The 19844-nt window shown below is 37.7% G+C and overlaps 1 protein-coding gene across 1 annotated transcript in view; it reads right to left on the bottom strand.

Annotated features, from left to right (window-relative positions):
- The window catches only part of SAMD12 (sterile alpha motif domain containing 12), a 530415-nt gene that overhangs the window by 285414 nt on the left and 225157 nt on the right, over positions 1–19844 (bottom strand). The window contains exon 3 of the mRNA XM_036757739.1: positions 8484–8613. Within this exon, the coding sequence (XP_036613634.1) occupies positions 8484–8613 (130 nt within the window). The remainder of the gene's footprint in view (positions 1–8483; positions 8614–19844) is intronic.

Genomic DNA, 19844 nt, shown 5'->3' with positions numbered 1-19844 from the left:
AGACAAAAAGATATCCTTTATAATGCCAATATTTTCCCAGAGATATTTTATGGCCATGGATCATGAAGAATTGAATTTAAAGATTATCCAAAGGATAATTTAGAGGCACATGGTTGGAGTAAGCAAGGAATTATGAAGGAGAACCAGTGTAAATGATGGAAAGAAAAAGAAAGAGAGAGAGAGAGAGAGAGAGAGAGAGAGAGAGAGAGAGAGAGAGAGAGAGAGAGAAAGGAGGAGGGGAGGGAGGAAGGAAGGAAAGAAAGAAGGAAGGAAAGGAGTAGGATAGAACTGAAAAATGGGCTAGCTATGGAATGACAGTGAGGGAGAACCAGTTCACAACCAGTATTATTCATTTGTATTCTAATGATGTGAATACACCTCAAAGGAGACCAACAGCACATTGTGTGTATCCTCTATGATAATTCAATGGGAGGACATGTTAGATATTTGGCTGGGGAAGTATGGATGGGTCATGGTCTGCATTATGGAGGAAACAGCCACATCAGTGGAATGTAATATTCATTTGAGTATAACTATTTGGGGTGGGAGGGTCTGGACTTGGGATTCAATGGTGCTATTTACTGCTGACGAATTAATTCCCTATATCAATGCAGATCAGCTACTGTTCTTTCACTTATGGTGGATATAATTTTTCTTCTAAGAACAGCTTTATTTACATCCCAAAGATATAGATGCAATTTTCTTATAAATTGTTATTTTTTAACTCATTTTTAGGTCTATATGTAGTTGTGCAACTTTTACTAGTGTTATTGTTACTTAATTCTTATTTCACTGCATCATGGTCTAAACATAAAATATGTATAATTTCTGCAACTTGCAATCCAAGAAGAGCTTCTCTATGACTTGTATGTCATCAGTTTTTGTGAGCATTTCATCTATACTGGAAAAGAACACATGTTCTCTAATTCTCCCACTTAGGTCTATCCATTCTAACTATTACATTCAACTCATTACATAGTTTAAATCTATGATTTCTTCATTGCTAATCATTTTGAGTTGTCACATTTTGAAAACTAAGGTTTGAGTTTTTTAATATAATGATGGCTTTGTCTATTTTTTCTATCAATGATAACTTTTGCTTGGTTAATTAAATCATTAAATTAAATGACCATGGGGCAACTAGGTGGCTCACTGAATCGAGCAACCAGCCCTGGAGTCAAGAGGACCTGAGTTCGAATACGGCCTCAGACATTTAATATCTGTGTGACCCTGAGCAGGTCACTTAACTCTGATTACCATCCACTCAAAAATAATTAAGTGACTATAAATTGCAAACTTAAATGTTGGTAATTTATTTTTTTCTTTTACCACTGTCTTGAACCCTTGCTTGTCTCTCTCAATTTTACTTCAAATATAAATTTTACCTTAGTAGATACCAGTAAAGCCACTCCACATCTTCTGAACTTGAAGTTAATATGAAATATTTTAGACAACCTAAATGTTAATCTAACTATATCTTTTTACATGAAATGTGTTTTATGTAAGAAAATACCTTCCTCTATACCTCCCTTTATTTTAATTAGAGAAAGACCATTTACATTTATTGTTACAAGTAATGAATATACCTGGTTTGCAGTCAGTCTCTCATTGTTTTTGGTATTATACAGAGGGAATAAAATCCATCTTTATATCCTACAACTATCTCACCTATTAACAGTAGCAAATAAAATAAGTTATAATTCTATTTATTTAGACAACTATATCTTATACTTCCATGCATTTTAATTCTCTTTTTATGATAGACAGAAGTTTTGCTTTTCTATTACCAGCTCTTTCTCTTCCTGTAATCCCCTCCCCCCTTATTTTACTTTGGTCTCTTATCTCAGCCTTTTTTTCTTAGTAAACTGAATGTATTTTTAGTATTCTTTACCTTTCTGTATTCACATTTTTATCTGAAATAGTAGTTTGAGTATTTTGGTTAATATTCAGTTTATAGACCTTATTCATATATGAATATTTTCATATATCAATATATTAGTGTATATTATTAACATATAATTCACACATATGAATATATTCATATGTATTACTAATATGTATGATTAAAGAATGTAAACTTTCATAAGAGGAAAATAAAGTTTTATTTAGAAAAACGCATATTACAATCAACTTGAAAGAGCAAAAAAGCTAAAATAATATCCATATTTACCAACAAAAAAATCTTTAATAGAAAGGAGAAATGAAAGAGAATGAAAGAGAGAGAGAATTTTGCGTTTGAGATTGTCTGTTCTTTTTCCTTTTGTTTTTCATCTCTGCTAAGCAAATGTTTGGTGTTAGGAAATATGAGACTATATATGGCCCACATCTCTAATATGATTGGTAAACAAAACTCTAGATGAGAAAATTTTTCCTACAAATGCAGATCTGATATGTGTATGTATGTACTATATGAGTGTATAAAAACACAAGTATAATCAGTTGCAGGATTTATTTTTGGCAATTACAAATCATTTAATCAACTTGAATTTCTTCATTTATGGCTTTTAGGAGTCTATTTCATTGTGGTTTTTTGTTGATAAATTCTTTCAGGTTTTGTTTGTATTTGAAGAGAATTCTGTTTTCAATTGGTTTGATCATGTCTGTGGGTCATATAATTGTGGGGTCCAATTCTTTTAACATTTTCATGTATTTTTATCCAACTTTGATGTTTCTCCTTTGTTGTTTGAAAAGATTGATGTTAATGTAATTGGTATTTTAAACAATGTAATTTTGTTGTTGTTCTTGAAGGCTGTAAAAAATTTGCCTTGTTGAATAGTATTTGCTAATTCTCCTCTCTGGTTTCCTCTCTGTTTTTTCTACTGGTAGAGTATTAGATGTCTTTTCCATTCTGGAAAATTTTCTCCCTTAGGCTCTGAATATTATATTTAATTTTAAAAATTTGTATCACTTGGCATGCCAATTAATCTAATAGTAATACTTTATCTTTCAAATGCGTTATTTTTTCCTGTAGATATGTTAATTGCCTATTTAGATATGTTCCTACTTATATTTTTCTTCAATTTTATTTTCATCTATTAATTTTTGTTCAATTTCATTCATTTTCTTGTTTGGGACTTCTATGGAAGTGTGTGTAAAACACATATATACGTATGCATTTATATATACACACATGTGTGTATATGTGTATGCATGTAATAGATCACATATAAATTCCTCCCACTGAAATTTCAAGTACTTCACAAACTGGACCCAAAGGATCTTTCTAGGCTCATGTAGGTCAAACTAGCCTTAACTGTTCTCCCTACTTTGCACTCCATATCTTTTCTCTATGTCTCTTCACTGGCTACCTCCCATCCTGGGAATACCCTCTTTTCTCTACCTCTACCTCCATGCATCCCTCACTTCCTTCAAGATACCACTTTGTCACCATCTTATACAGTAGGCCTTTCTGGAATTCCCAAATGTCAGGGCTCTCCCCCTCCCTATATAAGTATTTAACTACCTCATGTTTCTTTTGCATTTATTCTTCATGTAATTATATACGTACATGTTGTCTAACCCCAATAGAATGTAAACTTCTTGAGATAAGGATATGTTTCATTTTTGTTTTTTCATTCCTAGCACTTTTACACAGCGTTCAGCTCATAGTAGATATGTAATTCCTGCTGATCAATTGATAAATCTTATCTTCATTTTACAGGTGAAAAAACTAAAGGCAGCCCAGATGACCCGATTCTTTCCCCTCCATAGCAATGATAATAAGACTTGGCTCTCTGGTACCCTCCTAATGTTTGTTTGTTCCAGTTTTTGTCATTGCTTTTTAAATTGCCACCACTCTCTTCATTCTGGATTAAGTTCTCTACCATTAAACTCAGCCTTGAGAAGATAATGATTCAGTTAGTTTCCTTTGCTTTCTTACCCTGATCTCAAGAAACAGCACATAACCATTTATTGGATTTTTAAGGGTTATTACTATATACCACCTGTTGTGATTTCCAACTCTGCCACTTACTACCTGACAATGGGCTTAAGTTTCCTAAGACTCAGTTTTTCTGAACATATCTTCACTCTTACAACTTTAAAAATCTGTGAGACAATGCAAAAAAGGAGATTTTTACCCCTCTTTTTTGGTTTGAACCTGTGATTTTATTTATTTAGGAAACTCCCTTTACTAATATGGATCTACTATTCTGTAATTTATAGTCTAAGAAAGTTGGATGGGACACTGAGAATTTATATAACTTGCCCAGGATCACGTAGCCAGTTTCTGCAAGAGCTAAGATTTCAGTCTTCCTGAGTCTTCCTTAGTTACAACAGGGCAGCTCTCTATTCATTATGCCATACTTCCTTTCACAAGGATATTACAATAACAGATTCAAGGTAGATAGATGTTTATAAATTGTAAGGGCCTCATAATCTTGGTCCTCTAAGCAAACTGGGGAACTCAAAATCTCTTCTTCCTGACATCTTTCTTCCATGCCTTATGCTAGGAATAAGACTTGAGAGTATATACTTAATAGTTGTATCTCTGGCTCCAATGGTCTTTTTTGCTTGAATAATTCCAAATTGTTTTCTAAAATGGATGAATCAATTCTAAACTCCACCAACACCCTATTAATGTCTTTCTACAACCTCTCCAACATATGTAGGCAGTTGATTTTCTTTTAAGCAGAATATTATTTAGAACCCACATGAGTCAATCAATCAATAAGCATTTATTAAGTGCCTACTATATACGATGTACATTGTGCCAAACTTGGGATACAAAGGAAGGAAAAATATAGTCCCTGCTACTGAAGAGCGCATGGGTTCTAATGGGTTATTCTATAAGCAAACAAAAATACAAACAAGCTACATACAGGAAAATAGAAAAGAAACAAGAGAGGGAAGGCACTGGAATTAGAAGGGATTGAGAAAAGCTTACTGGGGAAGCTGAGTTTTTAGTAAAGACTTGAAGGAAGACACAGAAGCCAGGATGAGGAGATGAGGAGGAAGAATATTCCAGGCATAGGAGACAACCAGTGAAAATACTTGGAGCATAGAGATGTGAGTGTCTCACATAAGTGGAAAACAGATTGGCAAGGTGGTTAGAAGCTGCTAGATATTGAAGGGCTTTGAATGACATCAAACAGGATTTTTTGCATTTGATTCTGGAAGTGACAGGGAGCCACTGGATTTACTAAATATGAAGGTGACATTGTTGGACCAGAACTTTATGAAAATAACTTTGGTGGATGAATGGAGAATCAATTGTAGCGGGGAGAGACTTTTGGCAGGAAGACCAGCCAGTAGGCTATTGTAGTAGCTTAGGGATGAGGGGATGAAGGCCTGAACTAAAGTGATTGCAGTATCAGAGGAGAGAAAGAGGCATATTTAAAAGATGTTGCCAAAGTGAAATCCTCAGGCCTTGGCAACCGATTGGATATGGGGTAGTGAGAGATAGTAAGGAGTTGAGGAGGACATCTAGGTTGCAAGCCTGGGGGACTGGGAGGATGGTGGTACCTACCGTAGACAAAAATTGGGAAGTTTGGAAGGGAGGAGGTTTTAAGGGGAAAATAATGAATTTGGTTTTGGACATGTTGAGTTTAGGGTATCTACTGGACATCTAGTTTGAGATGTCTGATGGGCAGTTGGGGGTATGAGACTAGAGGTCAGTGGAGAGGTTAAGACAGGATAGTTAAATCTGAGAATCATCAACATAGGCATGCTAATTAAATCTGTGGGAGCTACTGAGAAGTAATATAGAGGGAGAAAAGAAGAATCCAGGAGAGAGCCCTGTGGAACACCCACGGTTAGTGGGTAAGGATCCAGCAAAAGAGACTGAGGAGAGGTCATATAGGTAAAAGAAGAACCAGGAGAGAGTGGTGTCCTGAAAACTCAGGTCTTCTGACTCTAAAACCATTTCTATTTTTTTTATACCATGCTACTCTCTAAGGTCCCTTCCTGAAATAAGATGCTATACTTCTTTTAATTTCTATGCTTTGTCTTTACTATATGCAATTCTTCTTCAAAAGAAATGGTTGTAACCTTCCAGTCTAGAATTATCATCCCTAACTCAGGAGAGGAAGAGAAAGTCCCTGGCATTACTTATAGATCTACACCAATCAGCACTGTCATTAATATTCCCTTCCCATGGGAACTCTACTTGTTAGTTTTCTAGATTAGCCATGTGAAGATAGGGGAATACATTAAAGAAGGGATCAGTTGTCAAAACGTTTTAAGCCTGAAAAGAAAACATATTTGTTTCCTTCACCCTCAGTTCTCTGGCTATAGAACTGGAAAATTCATATCCTTGTCCCCTCACTCCATGGATAGATAGCAAAGGCCCTTTCCTATGTAGATTTCTAGGATTTTTCCCCTAGGGTTATAGGCATAACTTCTCCCTCACCCGTTCATGGAGATTTTCCTGGAGTGCTTTTTTCCATTGACTCATCTTCTTTATACTGGCTCTTCTAACCAGATCAAATCCCCCAGCAAGATTTTAATAATTAGCCCTGCCCTTTGAGGTAAAGTTGCCTCTTTCTTCTATTTCCCTAAAATGATGTAAGGATCACTTTTTTTCATAGTCACACAAAATTTCAGAGTCAGAATTCACTTCAGAAGCCATTGAATCTCTGCCATATCTGAAAAGAATCCCCAGTATAATATACCCAAGTGGTCCTCCAACCTCTGCCAGAAGACATCCAACAAAGGGGAACTTGCCACCTCCTGAGGCTGCTCATTCCATTTTCAAAGAGCTTTAACTGTGAGGAAGTTTTCCTGATATCAAACCTAAATTTGCTTTTTGCAAATTACTTTTGATTCTTCCCTCTGGGGCCAAATAAAACCAGCTTAATTCCTTTCACATGACAATCTTCCAAATACTTGGAGAAAAAAAAATCCCTACCATTCCACCCTATACCTCACTAAGTCTTCTCTTCTCCAGGCCAAATATTCCCAGTTCCTTCAACTGATTCATCTGAGAAGAACAAAGCTCCTTTACCATTATGGTTGTCCTCCTCTGAACCCTGTCCAGCTCACCAGTTCCTGTTTTGTGGCACCTGGGACTGAGTAGAATACGCCAGACGTGGTCTACTCAGAGCTGTAACTTTTCCAGAGAAGGCATGACACAGAACAAAGTTTAAGTTGCCTTGATGCTCCCGGGGTGTGTTCTCCTTCTATGTTGGGTTTTCCATTTGAGTTCTGACCCTGTGTCTTCCAGTAAAACCCTGGCTCTCAAGTCTGGGGTTGAGATGTGACACCATATACTTGTCCCCTCTCTGCTCTTCAGTTGCTACTGATGGCTTTTTCCCCATTCTAGTTATAGGTCCACTAAGTAGGGTGGTTTACTTTTATTAAGGATCACCCTTACAAAATGTTTTTAACATAATGATTACATAATAACATAATATCCATTAGCCTGGGGGTTCCAATAACTGCTTGGCACACTGGTAAGAAATGTGTCATGTTAACGATGAATCTGCTTCAAAGCGCTCAATTCAATAAACATTTCTTAAAGATCTCTTTATGTGCAAAGAAGAGTGCTAAGCACTAATAATACTATTAACAGCAATAATGGCCTTTACGTAGCACTTAAAGGTTTGCAAAGTGCTTCACAAATATTATTGTATCCTCACAACAACCCTGGGAGGGGGGCGCTAATATTATCCCCATGTTATGGATAAGGAAACAGGCAGGCTCGCCCAGGGTCACAAAGCTAGTAAGTGTCCGAGGTCACATTGGAACTTGGGACTTTCTTAATTTGGATCCAGAACTCTGTCTACTTTGTCCTTTGGTTGTTTCACCAGGGATAAAAACACCAAAACCAGACAAAACCTGCCTTAAAGAAGGTTCCCTTGTACTGGAGGAAAGCCATGTAATATAAAGTAAATACAAAGTATATGGAAAGTAACTACAGAGGGAAAGTGCTAACAATGAGGGTGGGGATGAGCTAGCAAAGACCTTATTTAGGATTTATTGGTAGTTATTAAGTAGAAAAGAACAGTAAGATAAAATGGGGGATTTTTTCAATAATTTTTTTACCTTTATATAGTAATTCTCAAGTGGATGGCTACATAGGACCATGATGCATGCCTCTAAAGGATCTTGCGGACTTTCATTTTATTCTCACTAACATACATAGTGCTAGGTTAGTATTAAGTTTTATTTAAGGCTAAAGAACATTCAAGGCATTGTCTTCAAGTAGCAAGCACACCAATAACAAGCTTGAGAAGCTCCCAACTCCCCCAAATTGTGCATCCAAAGTCTTTCTTCACTTTCCTCAGCCTTGGCATACTCGTTTGTGCCTGGATTTCTCAAATCCCTTGCCTTGGAAACTGACAAATGCTAATGGTTGGATAAAATCAGAGCAAAGTTGCTTTTGGTTTGGTCTCAGCTCACCTACAAATAACATTTAGAATCCTGCTAAAGTAAGATCATCACAGAGGGGCTCAGGGAGAAGGCGCTACTTTAAGAAAAGGTAGGGAGAGAAGTCATCTGGTGGACAAAAAAGCATAAAATATTTTGGATACTGCATACTTTACCAGTTATGTCATGCTGTTTGAATGACTCACTGTAGATCTGATACTGATTTGGACAATGTTTCTTCAGCCATTTGCAGACATCCTGCTGGGTCCACAGAGCCACTGGTTTTGACAGCTTCACTGTGCCAGACTGTAAACACAGAGAGGAAAAAGAAAACCCATTAAAACCAGCAACCTGCTTTGAAAGGCACTGCCATGCAATGAAATTCATTTCTAATCCATTAATTCATTGGTTTATAGGCTATAAAGCTGCAGTGGGCTTTGGAGATGAGCTAGTTTAAGCCCTACATTTCACAGTTGGAAAAATTGAGAACCACATACATGAAGTGACTTCTCCAAGGTCACACAGCTAAGAAACAGTGAGGCAAAATTCAACACTGACCTTACGCAGAGGCTAGTATTCTTTCCACACCACCAGCCTACCTCTCCCGTTTAACTCAATTCAACACATAGTAAGCATCTAATGAGTGCAAGGATGAGAAGTAAGGATGAAAATTGTAGGATGCCTGCCTGTAAGGATCTTACTATCTAAAAGCATTCTAAAAACAGCAGACAAATAAGTCTGATGCAAAGCAGACTGTGCTAAGGGAAAATGAGCACAGGAATGGTTTGACCCAACACCTTCCTTTCAAAAATTAAGAAACTGAGTCCTGAAAATGGTAAAGTGACTTGCCAAGGTCACTGAGGTAGTAAGTTTCAGAGCTGAGTATATGACTCTAGCCATCTTTCACTACATCAAAGTGCTAGCAATGCAAAATTAAGAGAGGTGGGACAGGTGAAGAAGAGGGAGAGAAGAGAGGGAAGGAGAGGAAGAGAGGGAGAAATCACTGACATCTGAGAAAATTAGGAGAGATTTCCTTCCTTGAAAGGAGGAAGTGAAACCTTATCAGAGTCTTGAAGGATTTTGGTAGGCAGAAATATAGAAAGGAGTTCATTCTAGACATGTAAAAAGCTAGTAAAAGTCACTTAATTCAAACCCCAGCCTGGAAGGGGATGGTCAAAAGTATTCACAGACTGTCTCTGGTTTATACCTAGTCCACAGCATTCCAGGAAGGATAGGCAGCTGCACAGTCAATATGGAGGCTTAATTGATATAATCAGAGGATTACAAATTTAGAGCTTGAAGGGAACTTAGAGGCTACTGCATCTATTCCCTCCCATTTTACAGATTAGGAAATTGAGACATGGAGAGGTAAAGTGCTTAGCCCCAGGTCAATATTTAGTCTGAGATTGGATTTGATCCCCCATCTTCTTGACTCCAGTGCCTTATCCACAATCCATATGTGAAATATCTATCACCTTAGGTAAAGTTCTTTGCAAACGTTAATATCAATTATCTTTGTTATTTATCATTTTGTAAAATTTTTGTTGGATCTAACAACATTCCACATGGCTTCAGTGAAACTATCTACCTAGTCCACAATTCTATTGATTACAGTGTCATTCAAAGAGGTTTTATGGGAAAGCAAGACTTCCCTGTATTGTGCTGTCTTCAAAGCTTAGGGCTGTAGCCCAGACTTCCCTGCTATTGATGACCTCCAATGGACCCTGAACACAATTTAGCACTGACCCAAATCTCCAGACAATTCCTAGAAATGGCCACTTTTCTCCAAGTCAGCAAGAAATTCTTCAGCTCCCCCCCACCTTGACCCCCCACTTCAGTGCCTTAAGAAGGCACTCTGGCATGAAGTTTCTGATTGCCGGTGTTATTTGCCCAATGGTATTCAGTGTTTGCTGAAAAACACTGCCGTTTTGTGTTCTAGCGCAATCCCAGCCCTGTGGAACAGTCTATTTATCAAGCCGTCTTAGAGTGTGTGTGTGATAAATGAGAAACATTTTTTTCCAAGTTTCAACACTGGCCTGATGAAAGAAGGGATTGGTACTTAGTTCATTATCTTGCTTAGCACAAAAACTTGCGGATCATTTGATTGGCTCCTTCATAGCCTACAGGAGCGCTTTTTTATTATGACTGGTAATACTAAGGCTGACTTCCTCAATAGCTCAAAAGATGGATGGTCTTGCTGGCATGGGTATTCCCTCCCTTGATGCAGATCACAACCCCTTGCATGCCCTGGTGGATGCTCTTTATGAGTTGCCGCGACTGAAAAATTAATCATCTTGTAGCTTGCCTTCTGGTGCTGAGTCTCTCTATACTTACACCCTACACTAAGTCCATTGCTAGGCTTGCACCCAAAGCCTTTCCAGATTTGTGGAACCTGCCAGAACTTGCATTCCACTGTCTTGGCCTTCTGGAGACCTCCGTGCCATGATAAGACATTGCAATAAAATTTCAATGGAGGAATACTGACATATTACATGAATAATTTATATAATTTTTATAGTTTCTCAACAAGCATTTATTAAGTGCCTACTAGGTACCAGGCACTGTGCTCAGTGCTAGAAAAACAAAGAAAAGCAAAAGACAGTCCTTGTTTTTGAGGAGCTCACAGTCTAAAGTTTCTAATGGCAACTTGTTCTATTAGACATCCCCCCTCTCCCCCAATAGAAGAAGCAGTTCATAATCACAATCAGATTTATAAGCTGGTGATTTGGTTCATCATTTAATATAATCTTAACTTAGTAAAATAGTCTATTCTCCTGATTAGAAGTGCTGAATGATATATGCTTACGTGACCTATTTGAATAGTACTTTGCATTCTATTATATAAAATTATATAATATATAACAAAAATTATATAAAAATATATATTTCAAATATATGTATATATATATGTGACCCTCCCAACAATTCTAATTACCAAATACAACAATGTTTTTAAAGTCTCCATTTTTTTATTGAATTCTGAATAGCATTTGACAATATTGACCATTTCCTCCTACTAGATTCTCTCTTCTCCTTTGATTTCAGTCTTCACCACACTCTTTAGGTCCTCTATCTACTTTGCTAACAGCTCCTTAGCCTCATTCCCAATCTCTTAAGATGAATGATATGTCCTTGGACTTCTACTCTTTTCCCTTTCTCCCTTATCAATCTTATTCATTCTCTAGGTTGAAACTATCACCTTTTATATCTTAATTTCTAGCCTGGGTTTCTGTATAACTGGATTTTCAACTAATTGTAAGGCATCTGTTATCTGGATGTTCCACTGTCACCTTAAACTGAACACTGGACTAAATGACTTCTGAGGTCCTTTCCAGTTCTATGACCCTAAACTCAATTGATTATTTCCCCCTCTAAACTTTTTGCCTATAAATTTGTATGACCAATAAAATAATCTATATAAAGCATGTTGCAAACCTTAATGTACTGCATCAATATTTGCCATTATTCTAACTTTACTATTTCTATTAGTAGCACCACCATTCATAGTTTCCCATGTTTGAAACCCTAGTGATATTTCTGACTCTTCCTCATGACTCATATCCAAGCATTCACCAAGATCCTTTGCTTCTATTTCCATAAATGTCCCCTCCTTTCTATTCCCACTATGAATGCCTTCATAATAAGCCCTTGTTACCACCTAATTCAACTGTTATTATAGCCTCATAAAAAGTCTTCCTGCCTCCACTTTCTTTCTCCCCTATCCATCCTTAATTTCATTATTAGGCTTATTCTTCTAATGTATTTGTTATTCTTCTGCTCAAAAATCTTCAATGGAGCCAGTTGTGTGAGGCTACCTGTAATTACAGGGCACATCGGTAATCCCTGCTACCAAGCAAGCTTAGGCTGGCAGACCACTTGAGCTCCAGTTTTGAGATGCTGAAGAGTTAAAGTTGACTGGGTGTCCCCACTAAGTCAGATACCATTATGGTGAGCACCCAGTAGCAAGGATGCCTAAGGAGGGACAAATAGAACAAGTCAAAACTTTCATACTGATTAACAGTAGGATCGGGCCCATAAGTGGCTGCTGTATTCCTAGCCTGGGCAAGATAAGGAGATAGAGAGACTACCAACCCAAAATCCAAGCAAAACACACACACACACACACACACACACAAACACACAAAACAACAAAAAACACACCACGACAACTACCACCACAAACTAGCCTTTTCACTGCCTAACAAATAGAGCCTGAGTCTTGTGCCTGGTATTGAAGGCCCTATAGTCTGGTGGTATCTTTCTGGCCTTATATCATTCTTCATCACTCCTCTGTACTTGCCAAATCAAACCACTCCATGCCCCTAAATACTTTCTTTGCTTCCCTTTTTTGCTTGTCTTTGCTGACACTATTCTCTGTATCATGAATATCTTCCCCCGCTCTCTCTGCCTCCTAATTTCCTGCTTATCCTTTAAAGCTCAACTCAAATGCCACCTCTCAGATAACGTCGTCTCCCATGTCCTATCAATACTAACCTGTTCCTTTGGAGCTTAGCTAGCTCTTTGTTTGGCACTGCTCTAAGGCCCTTATTATATATTTGTTATTTGTGCTTACCTTATTCTACTAATAATGTATATATTCCATGAGGGCAGGAGCCACACCTCATCTAAAGGCTATATTATCCCTCTATATTTAATACAGTGTTCTAAATATAAGAGATGCTTACTAAATGTTGAGGGAATAAATGAATGGATTTGGTATAACATAACAAAAGGGTGATTCTTTTAGAAATCTAAAAAGTAAAACCCCCAGGCAAGGGGGAATTGGGAATGACAAACATGGTAAATTGGATGTTTTGCACTTGAGGGGTAAAATTTAAATGATACTCTTTCATTCCCTCTCTCCTCTCATTCTCCTCCTAGGGCAGTCAGTCCCTCACTCAACTGGAAAGCAGAGCTCTGTAGGATGATATTGCCATTCATCCTTCATTTTCGAAGAGGACCAATGTCATCAAGATGTGATGGGTGATAGCTTGACTTCTGGATTTAAGTGAGGCAGAGTTACACAGTCATCAACCTCACTGTCTCTTCCAGAGTCATCGAAGCAAGACAAAAGTCCACATGACTGACTTCAGCAGCCTTCATGGCCACTGGAACAAATTTTTCTCATCCACACATTCCACCGGAAGAAGCCTTCTTATGCTTGGGATAGGCATCCCCTAACACACCAACAGTTTTAATGACTGTCAGCTACCCTCGACCTGGTTTAGCCCATCTACTGAGACAATTTACCAGGGTGTGGCCACTGGGCATGCTACAGGTACTTGGAGCCACAGGTGAGAGTTGGATGATATGACTCTATGAAGAGGAAGGACATCAAGGATTTGACTCTAAACCCCCTTATGTATTTCCTAATTATTCCGTATATAGCTTGTTTTGTCCATATTTGTTTGTATGTTGTCTCCTCCATTTGATTTTAAGCTCTTTGAGGGCAGGAACTTTTATCTCTTTTTGTATCCTCAGAGTCTAGCACAGTGCCTGGGACATAGTAGACACTTAATAAATGTTGGTTGGTTGATTACTGATTGATTTAGAGAGTTCTTTGTAGGAAAGAATAGCAGCCCCAGAGGGATCTGTGGACAAGTAGGAAGGTAGATGCAGAAAACAGTGTAAGCTGTTTGAGAAAGGGGCCCTTTCTATCCTCAAATTTTTGAGAGAAGGGCAGACTTCTGAGAGGGTCTGCCGCAGGAATATAGGCAATTGTTAAGAAAACTTCAAGGGGTGGAATTCAAGATATGACCAGTAGCTGTAGCAGCAGCAGCAGCATCCAACACAGGCTTCTTTAGCCAGTGTAGGAACCTGGAGTGAGAAAAGCTCCTTTGATGGAGGTTGCTGGGGAGAATAACAATGTTTAAGCTATACCTTAGCCATTCACCATAACTATAGGTCATCCTCAGGCTTTATCCAAGCTGGAGGTATGGGGACAATATGTCTATCGTTGGATCAATACAGTATTTGTTTTATGAACGTGTCCATGCTTTTAGGTTTTCCTATAAGTGGTAGTAAATCCTCAAAGATCTCATCCAGACTAGGCCTTACTTCAAGGTGTTGTTGCTTATTGCCTCCTGGCAGCGGAGTAAGTATAATGTGTTACGTCACAGCCCTTCAGTGTGGAATATAAAACACTGACAATCACAACCGTAACAAAAAGCTCTCAGGAAAATAGCTTCCCAGTATTAAAGATCAATCAATATACAAAAATTTATTAGGCACCTATTATGTGTCAAGCACGTGGTATGGTGGAGAGACTAGCATATTGGGCATCAAAGTTCCTCCTACATGATACTTGGGTCACCTTGGCATGTCACTTAAATTCTCTGGGCCTCAATTTCCTTATCTGGAAATTTTCTTATCCTCAGGTTGGACTATGTGGCCTCAAAGTGTTCCTTAAGCTTTAATTCTATATTTTATGATAAAAATAAATAACTGTTGTTAAGGAAATCATATTCCATCAGGAGAAACAGGTTTTATATAAAAATTATATATACATTTATATCATATATTGTGTATATGTAATATCATATATATACATATACATATGTATATAAAAAGCGTAAGATAATTTTTTGATGGGGAGGATGCTGGGACAGGGAATAGGGATAATAACGAGAGGTATCATTTAAGAAGTGACTTGTGGGTAGGCCTTCGTTACCCCCAACCTGGACTATTGTAAAAGCTTTCTGCTTGGTATCCTTGCCTCAAGCCTCTCCCCACTCCAGTCCATCCTCCACTCAGCTGCCAAAGTGATTTTCCTAAAGTACAAATCTAACCATGCCACTCCTACTCAATAAACTCCAGTGGTTCTCCATTACCTCCAGGATGAAGTATAATATGCGAAGATAGGAGGAGAGTACACATTGATGAGGTCCTGGGATCCACTAAATTATTTAAGTAATAAAATAGAAATCAGTTCATTTACTTATTAAATCAAGCAATACAAACAGAATAAAGGAAAGGGAGGGGATACCTTCCAAGTGCAAAGGAGGACACTCTGCCCTTCTTAGCTAGCATATAACTACTTAGCTTCAGTTATATTAATCTCTGCCATTCTTAGCTAGTTTAAGCAAAGCCCCTGGTGCTTCACTACCATGTTCCCACTATTTTGTCATTTACTAGGCCAACACTTCCCAAATTAATTTGGTTACTCCAGCCTCAAAATATCCTGATAAAATTTATTGATACTGTAAGTGCTGGTCTGATGGGTTCTGGAAACATCAAATACTCTTGAAATAAAATGGAACTTGGGAAAATATTGAGGCAAAATGGATGAAACTGAGACTATTTTCATTAAGAAAGTGACAATATGACATTTATGACAATAAGCATTTTTGTGTCAATCAGAAAATGTTAAGAGCTGTAAGGAGGTTAAGAGATCATCTGAATCAACCAACTCATTTTACAGAAGTGGGGAGCAGGGAGACTAACACTCACAGATATTAAGTTACTTGGCCCAAGGTTCTGATCCCCCTTAATTCTAGTGCTTTGCCTCTGTTGATTACTCCCAGATTTATCCTGTGTGTGTATATATGCACATACACCATTTATAAGACATGTCAAGCACACATGCATATTATACAATGGGCGTGCATACACAGCACATATTCAGACATGTATGTCTGTACATGTCACCCATATATATATGTATATATAGATATAGATATAGATATGTGTGTGTGTGTGTGTGTGTGTGTGTCTGTTTGCACTGAGTTGTGTGCACACTGTTTTCCTCATTAGACTCTGAGCTCTGGTTGGTCTTTTGCCTTTTTTTGTACCTCCTTTGCTGTGCCCAGGGCTTGGCGCATAGTAAGCGCTTAATAAATGATATTGATTGACTGAGGTCATACAACTGATTAGTGGATGAATTGGGACTTGAACCAGGGTACCTAGCTTTCTGGTCCAAGGTTGTTTCCTTCCTCTATGCTACACTGATTGATAGTTATAACTTCATATTTAATATTTTAAAGCAGAAAAAAATTTGACATTGAAGTTTTCTCATTTACATCTCATAGACTCTCAGAATGTCCCAGTGCACAATTTAGGAAAAGTTATACTAAAGTCAGTGAAAGCCACAGTGTTTCAAATGTACCCAGTTTACTTGTTTCATGGTTTGTCATGGTGGCAAGTATCTACCCCAGTCTCCTAGAAGTAACCATGAGAGCCAGTGTATTCCGATCCCCCCTCCCCCTCCCCAGCCATTCCCTGATAAAGTGCTTTAGCAACCTGACTTTGTAAACGAGAACTTCCTTGATCTACCACTAACACATCTTCCAACAAAGTGAACCTCCTTATCATATCGTCATAGCTTAAATATTATTTCATCCCAGGCCTCCATCAGCAGAAGCTAAATACCTTGGAAATGGCCTAGAATAATGCATGCGTACACAAACATACATACATATACACATACTCACACATACACAGTGCATTTGTTTGTCTCCTACTGGGTAGAATTAAAATGATAGGATAATGATTTACCACACAATAGAAATATTCCCCTTCCCCCAAGGTCAGAGGACTGTTCTTCAGTCCACTTAGGAGGGAGTGGGGGATTTCAAGTTCTTTCATCTGCTTGCATTAAGAGTTGCCAGTGTGTCTCTCCCCCCTCCCTTGAGTAGAAGCCAAAACCAAAACAAACAGATGCACCATTTCACAATGACTTTAAACAATGAAATAGAAAGAAAAGTTCAAACTGCCCAAGGACATGCTAATACAAAAAAAATGTTAGAAAGAGGAACCATTTTCAGTGATTTTCCATTTGCTTCATTCCTCTTTCCCACGTACATGTATACCACATCATTCTCTTGATTTAAAACATGGGAAATAGGAGGAGTTGTTTTTTAATGTCCACAGAGAGATCACAGCACAGACAATCTCCTTATTATCTCAAGGTCACCATGTTGTGACACAAAGCAAAATCTCAGGCATTTCTTCTCAGAACTGGTCATTGTACCATCCTGTAGCCAAGACCACAAATGAGATGCTAAGGCTTTTTAACTCTGTTCAGGACAGTTAGATGCATTATTGGGGAGAGGTGTGAAAAATGAACTTTGTGAAATTAATCACATTTCCTGTTTCCTATTATAATTTCAAGATGCTTTATCCTTCTATTTCTCATTAGTCAACTTGGCAGTGTCTCCTGCTGCTTCTATTTAAGATTCTTTGTCCAGGTCTTTGTTTCAAGTTGCTCCTGTAAACAAACTAAGATAAAACAAGGAAATATGGTACTTAAAGGAAACTTTGGGTGAATTATTTTAAGTCAAAAAAATTTTAGAGGAAATATTCACTCATTACTTAATGTTTCTGAAATCTAGCTTTTCCTATAACGACCTGGATTTTTCTTGAAGTGGAGGAACATGTCTATTTTAGGTCCCCAAAGGTATAACAGAATCTTAGCTGAGCCTTCCCTCATTATTCCCCAAATCTAGTATACTATGAGAGGCAGACAACTACTGCACTGCATCCATGCACTATTAGAGGAAAGCAGGACTTTTTTATGGCCAGGAAGTGGTATCTCAGAAAGTGGTAAACATGTTTTCAGCATCTCATTATTAGCATGTATTTGAAAACTCCAAGCATTGCCTAGTTCTTCCCTTACCATTCTGCAATGTCCTTTGCTTACTTCCCAGTCCTCTCTTTTACTGTCTTCCATTGTGTCATCTTATTCAAGGTTAGGAGAAAGGGGAAAAAACACACAAAAAAACAGATGTTAATGTCTATCTCTACATCCCTTAATGGTGCTTATCAGCCCAGAATAAGGGCATTTTGAGACATTAGAGGAAACAAAAGAGGGGGAAAAGTTTTCTCCTGTGAAGAGATGCTTTTTCATGGAATCAATTCAAATTAATTCACAAATGCTAATATGTTCTTCTGTTCAACTGGATCCTATAACTGAGATCACCCACAAGGTCCAAATCTTAATGACTTTCTTGGGATTTGGATAAGAAAACCCCAAGAAACTCAACAATCCTTATATTTCATTTTTCAAAATAAAGAACAATAAAACCGTCCTTTTCATCCCAAAGATGTGTGCTAGAAAGTTATCTAGGTAGTAAAATACAAGGATTTCTTAGTTCTCCCAATGGGAACTAGGTGTGCTGGTGGACCATAGCACTCAGCTTAAAAAAAACATTGCTTCAGTATTAAAGGGGTATTGTTCACACTTTGCATTTGTGAAGTTAGCTCCCTCCTGGTTAGGATAGGAAGTCTTTGATATCACTGGTAGGTCAGCACTGGTAGAGAATCCTTCCTTATGCAGGCCCAAACTGATATGCGCGTGCGTGCGTGCGTGCGTGCCTGTGTGTGTGTGTGTGTGTGTGTGTGTGGTGGGGGAAACTGGGTTTTTTTTTAGTGGACTACAAGGGTCAAAACATTTTACCAATATGATACGGCAGCCAAGAAACTCACAAAGAGGCAAATTTAGGCTAAATGCAATGGGAGATTTTCCCAACAATTAGAGCTATATTACAATAACTATTCTCACACTTATATGGTGCTTTATGGTTTGTGAAACATTCAATGTATATGATCTCATTTGATCCTCACAACATTTCTGGGTATAGGTGGCATTATTATGCCCATTTTACAGATGAGAAAACTGAAGCTGAGAGACATTAAGTCACCTGTTCAGGGTCACACTGATAATAAGTGTCCGAAGTAGGATTTGAACCCAGAATTTCCTGAATCTAAATTTAGCACTCTACCCACCATTATGCCACACACAGCTGTATTTCCAAAGATTATTAGACAAAAAGGAAAAGAACTTAGGTGTTCTAAAATATTTATAGCAGCTCTCTTTGTGGTGGCAAAGCACCAAAAATTGCAGGGATGCCCATCAACTAGGGAATGGCTGAACGAGTTGTGGTACATGAAAGTAACAGAATTCTACTGTACTATAAGAAATGAGGAGCTTGTGGATCATAGAAAAACATGGACAGACTTGCATGAAATAATGAAGAGTGAAAAGAGCAGAACCAAATGAACCTTATATGCAGTAACAGCAATATTGTTTTAAGCACAACTTTGAGCAAAGAAGTCATTTTGACTATTATAAATACCTAAATTAACTACAAAGGATACATGAAGGAAGATGCTCTCTGCATCCAGAGAAAGAACTGATGAAAAAAATATGTAAGGATGATTTTACATATATATACACACACACACACACACATATATATATATGATAGTAGTCATCTCTAGAGTGGGGAGAGAGGGAAGAAAAAAAGAAATTTACATGATAACTTTATTATTGTAAAGGAATAATAGATAACATAATAGATCTGCAGTTTCATATGCAATCACCTTTTTATTCACTACATTATGGGGAAATGCTTGTTTTATTTCATAAATTAAAAATAAAATAAATTAAAAAAAATTTTTAAATGGGATTCTCTTCAGTGGAGGTCTTCAAGCAAAGTCTTATGACCTTTTATCATCTATGTTGTAGAAGGATTTCTTTTTTCAGGTGTGGGTTGGCCAATAACATCCTTCCAATCACTAAAATCTGCAAATCTCTGAAG

This window comes from Trichosurus vulpecula, chromosome 1, assembly GCF_011100635.1.
Source record: "Trichosurus vulpecula isolate mTriVul1 chromosome 1, mTriVul1.pri, whole genome shotgun sequence".
NCBI classification, from domain to species: Eukaryota; Metazoa; Chordata; class Mammalia; order Diprotodontia; family Phalangeridae; genus Trichosurus; species Trichosurus vulpecula.
The sequence above is the reverse complement of the archived record's forward strand: the minus strand, read 5'-3'. Positions and strand labels throughout refer to the sequence as shown.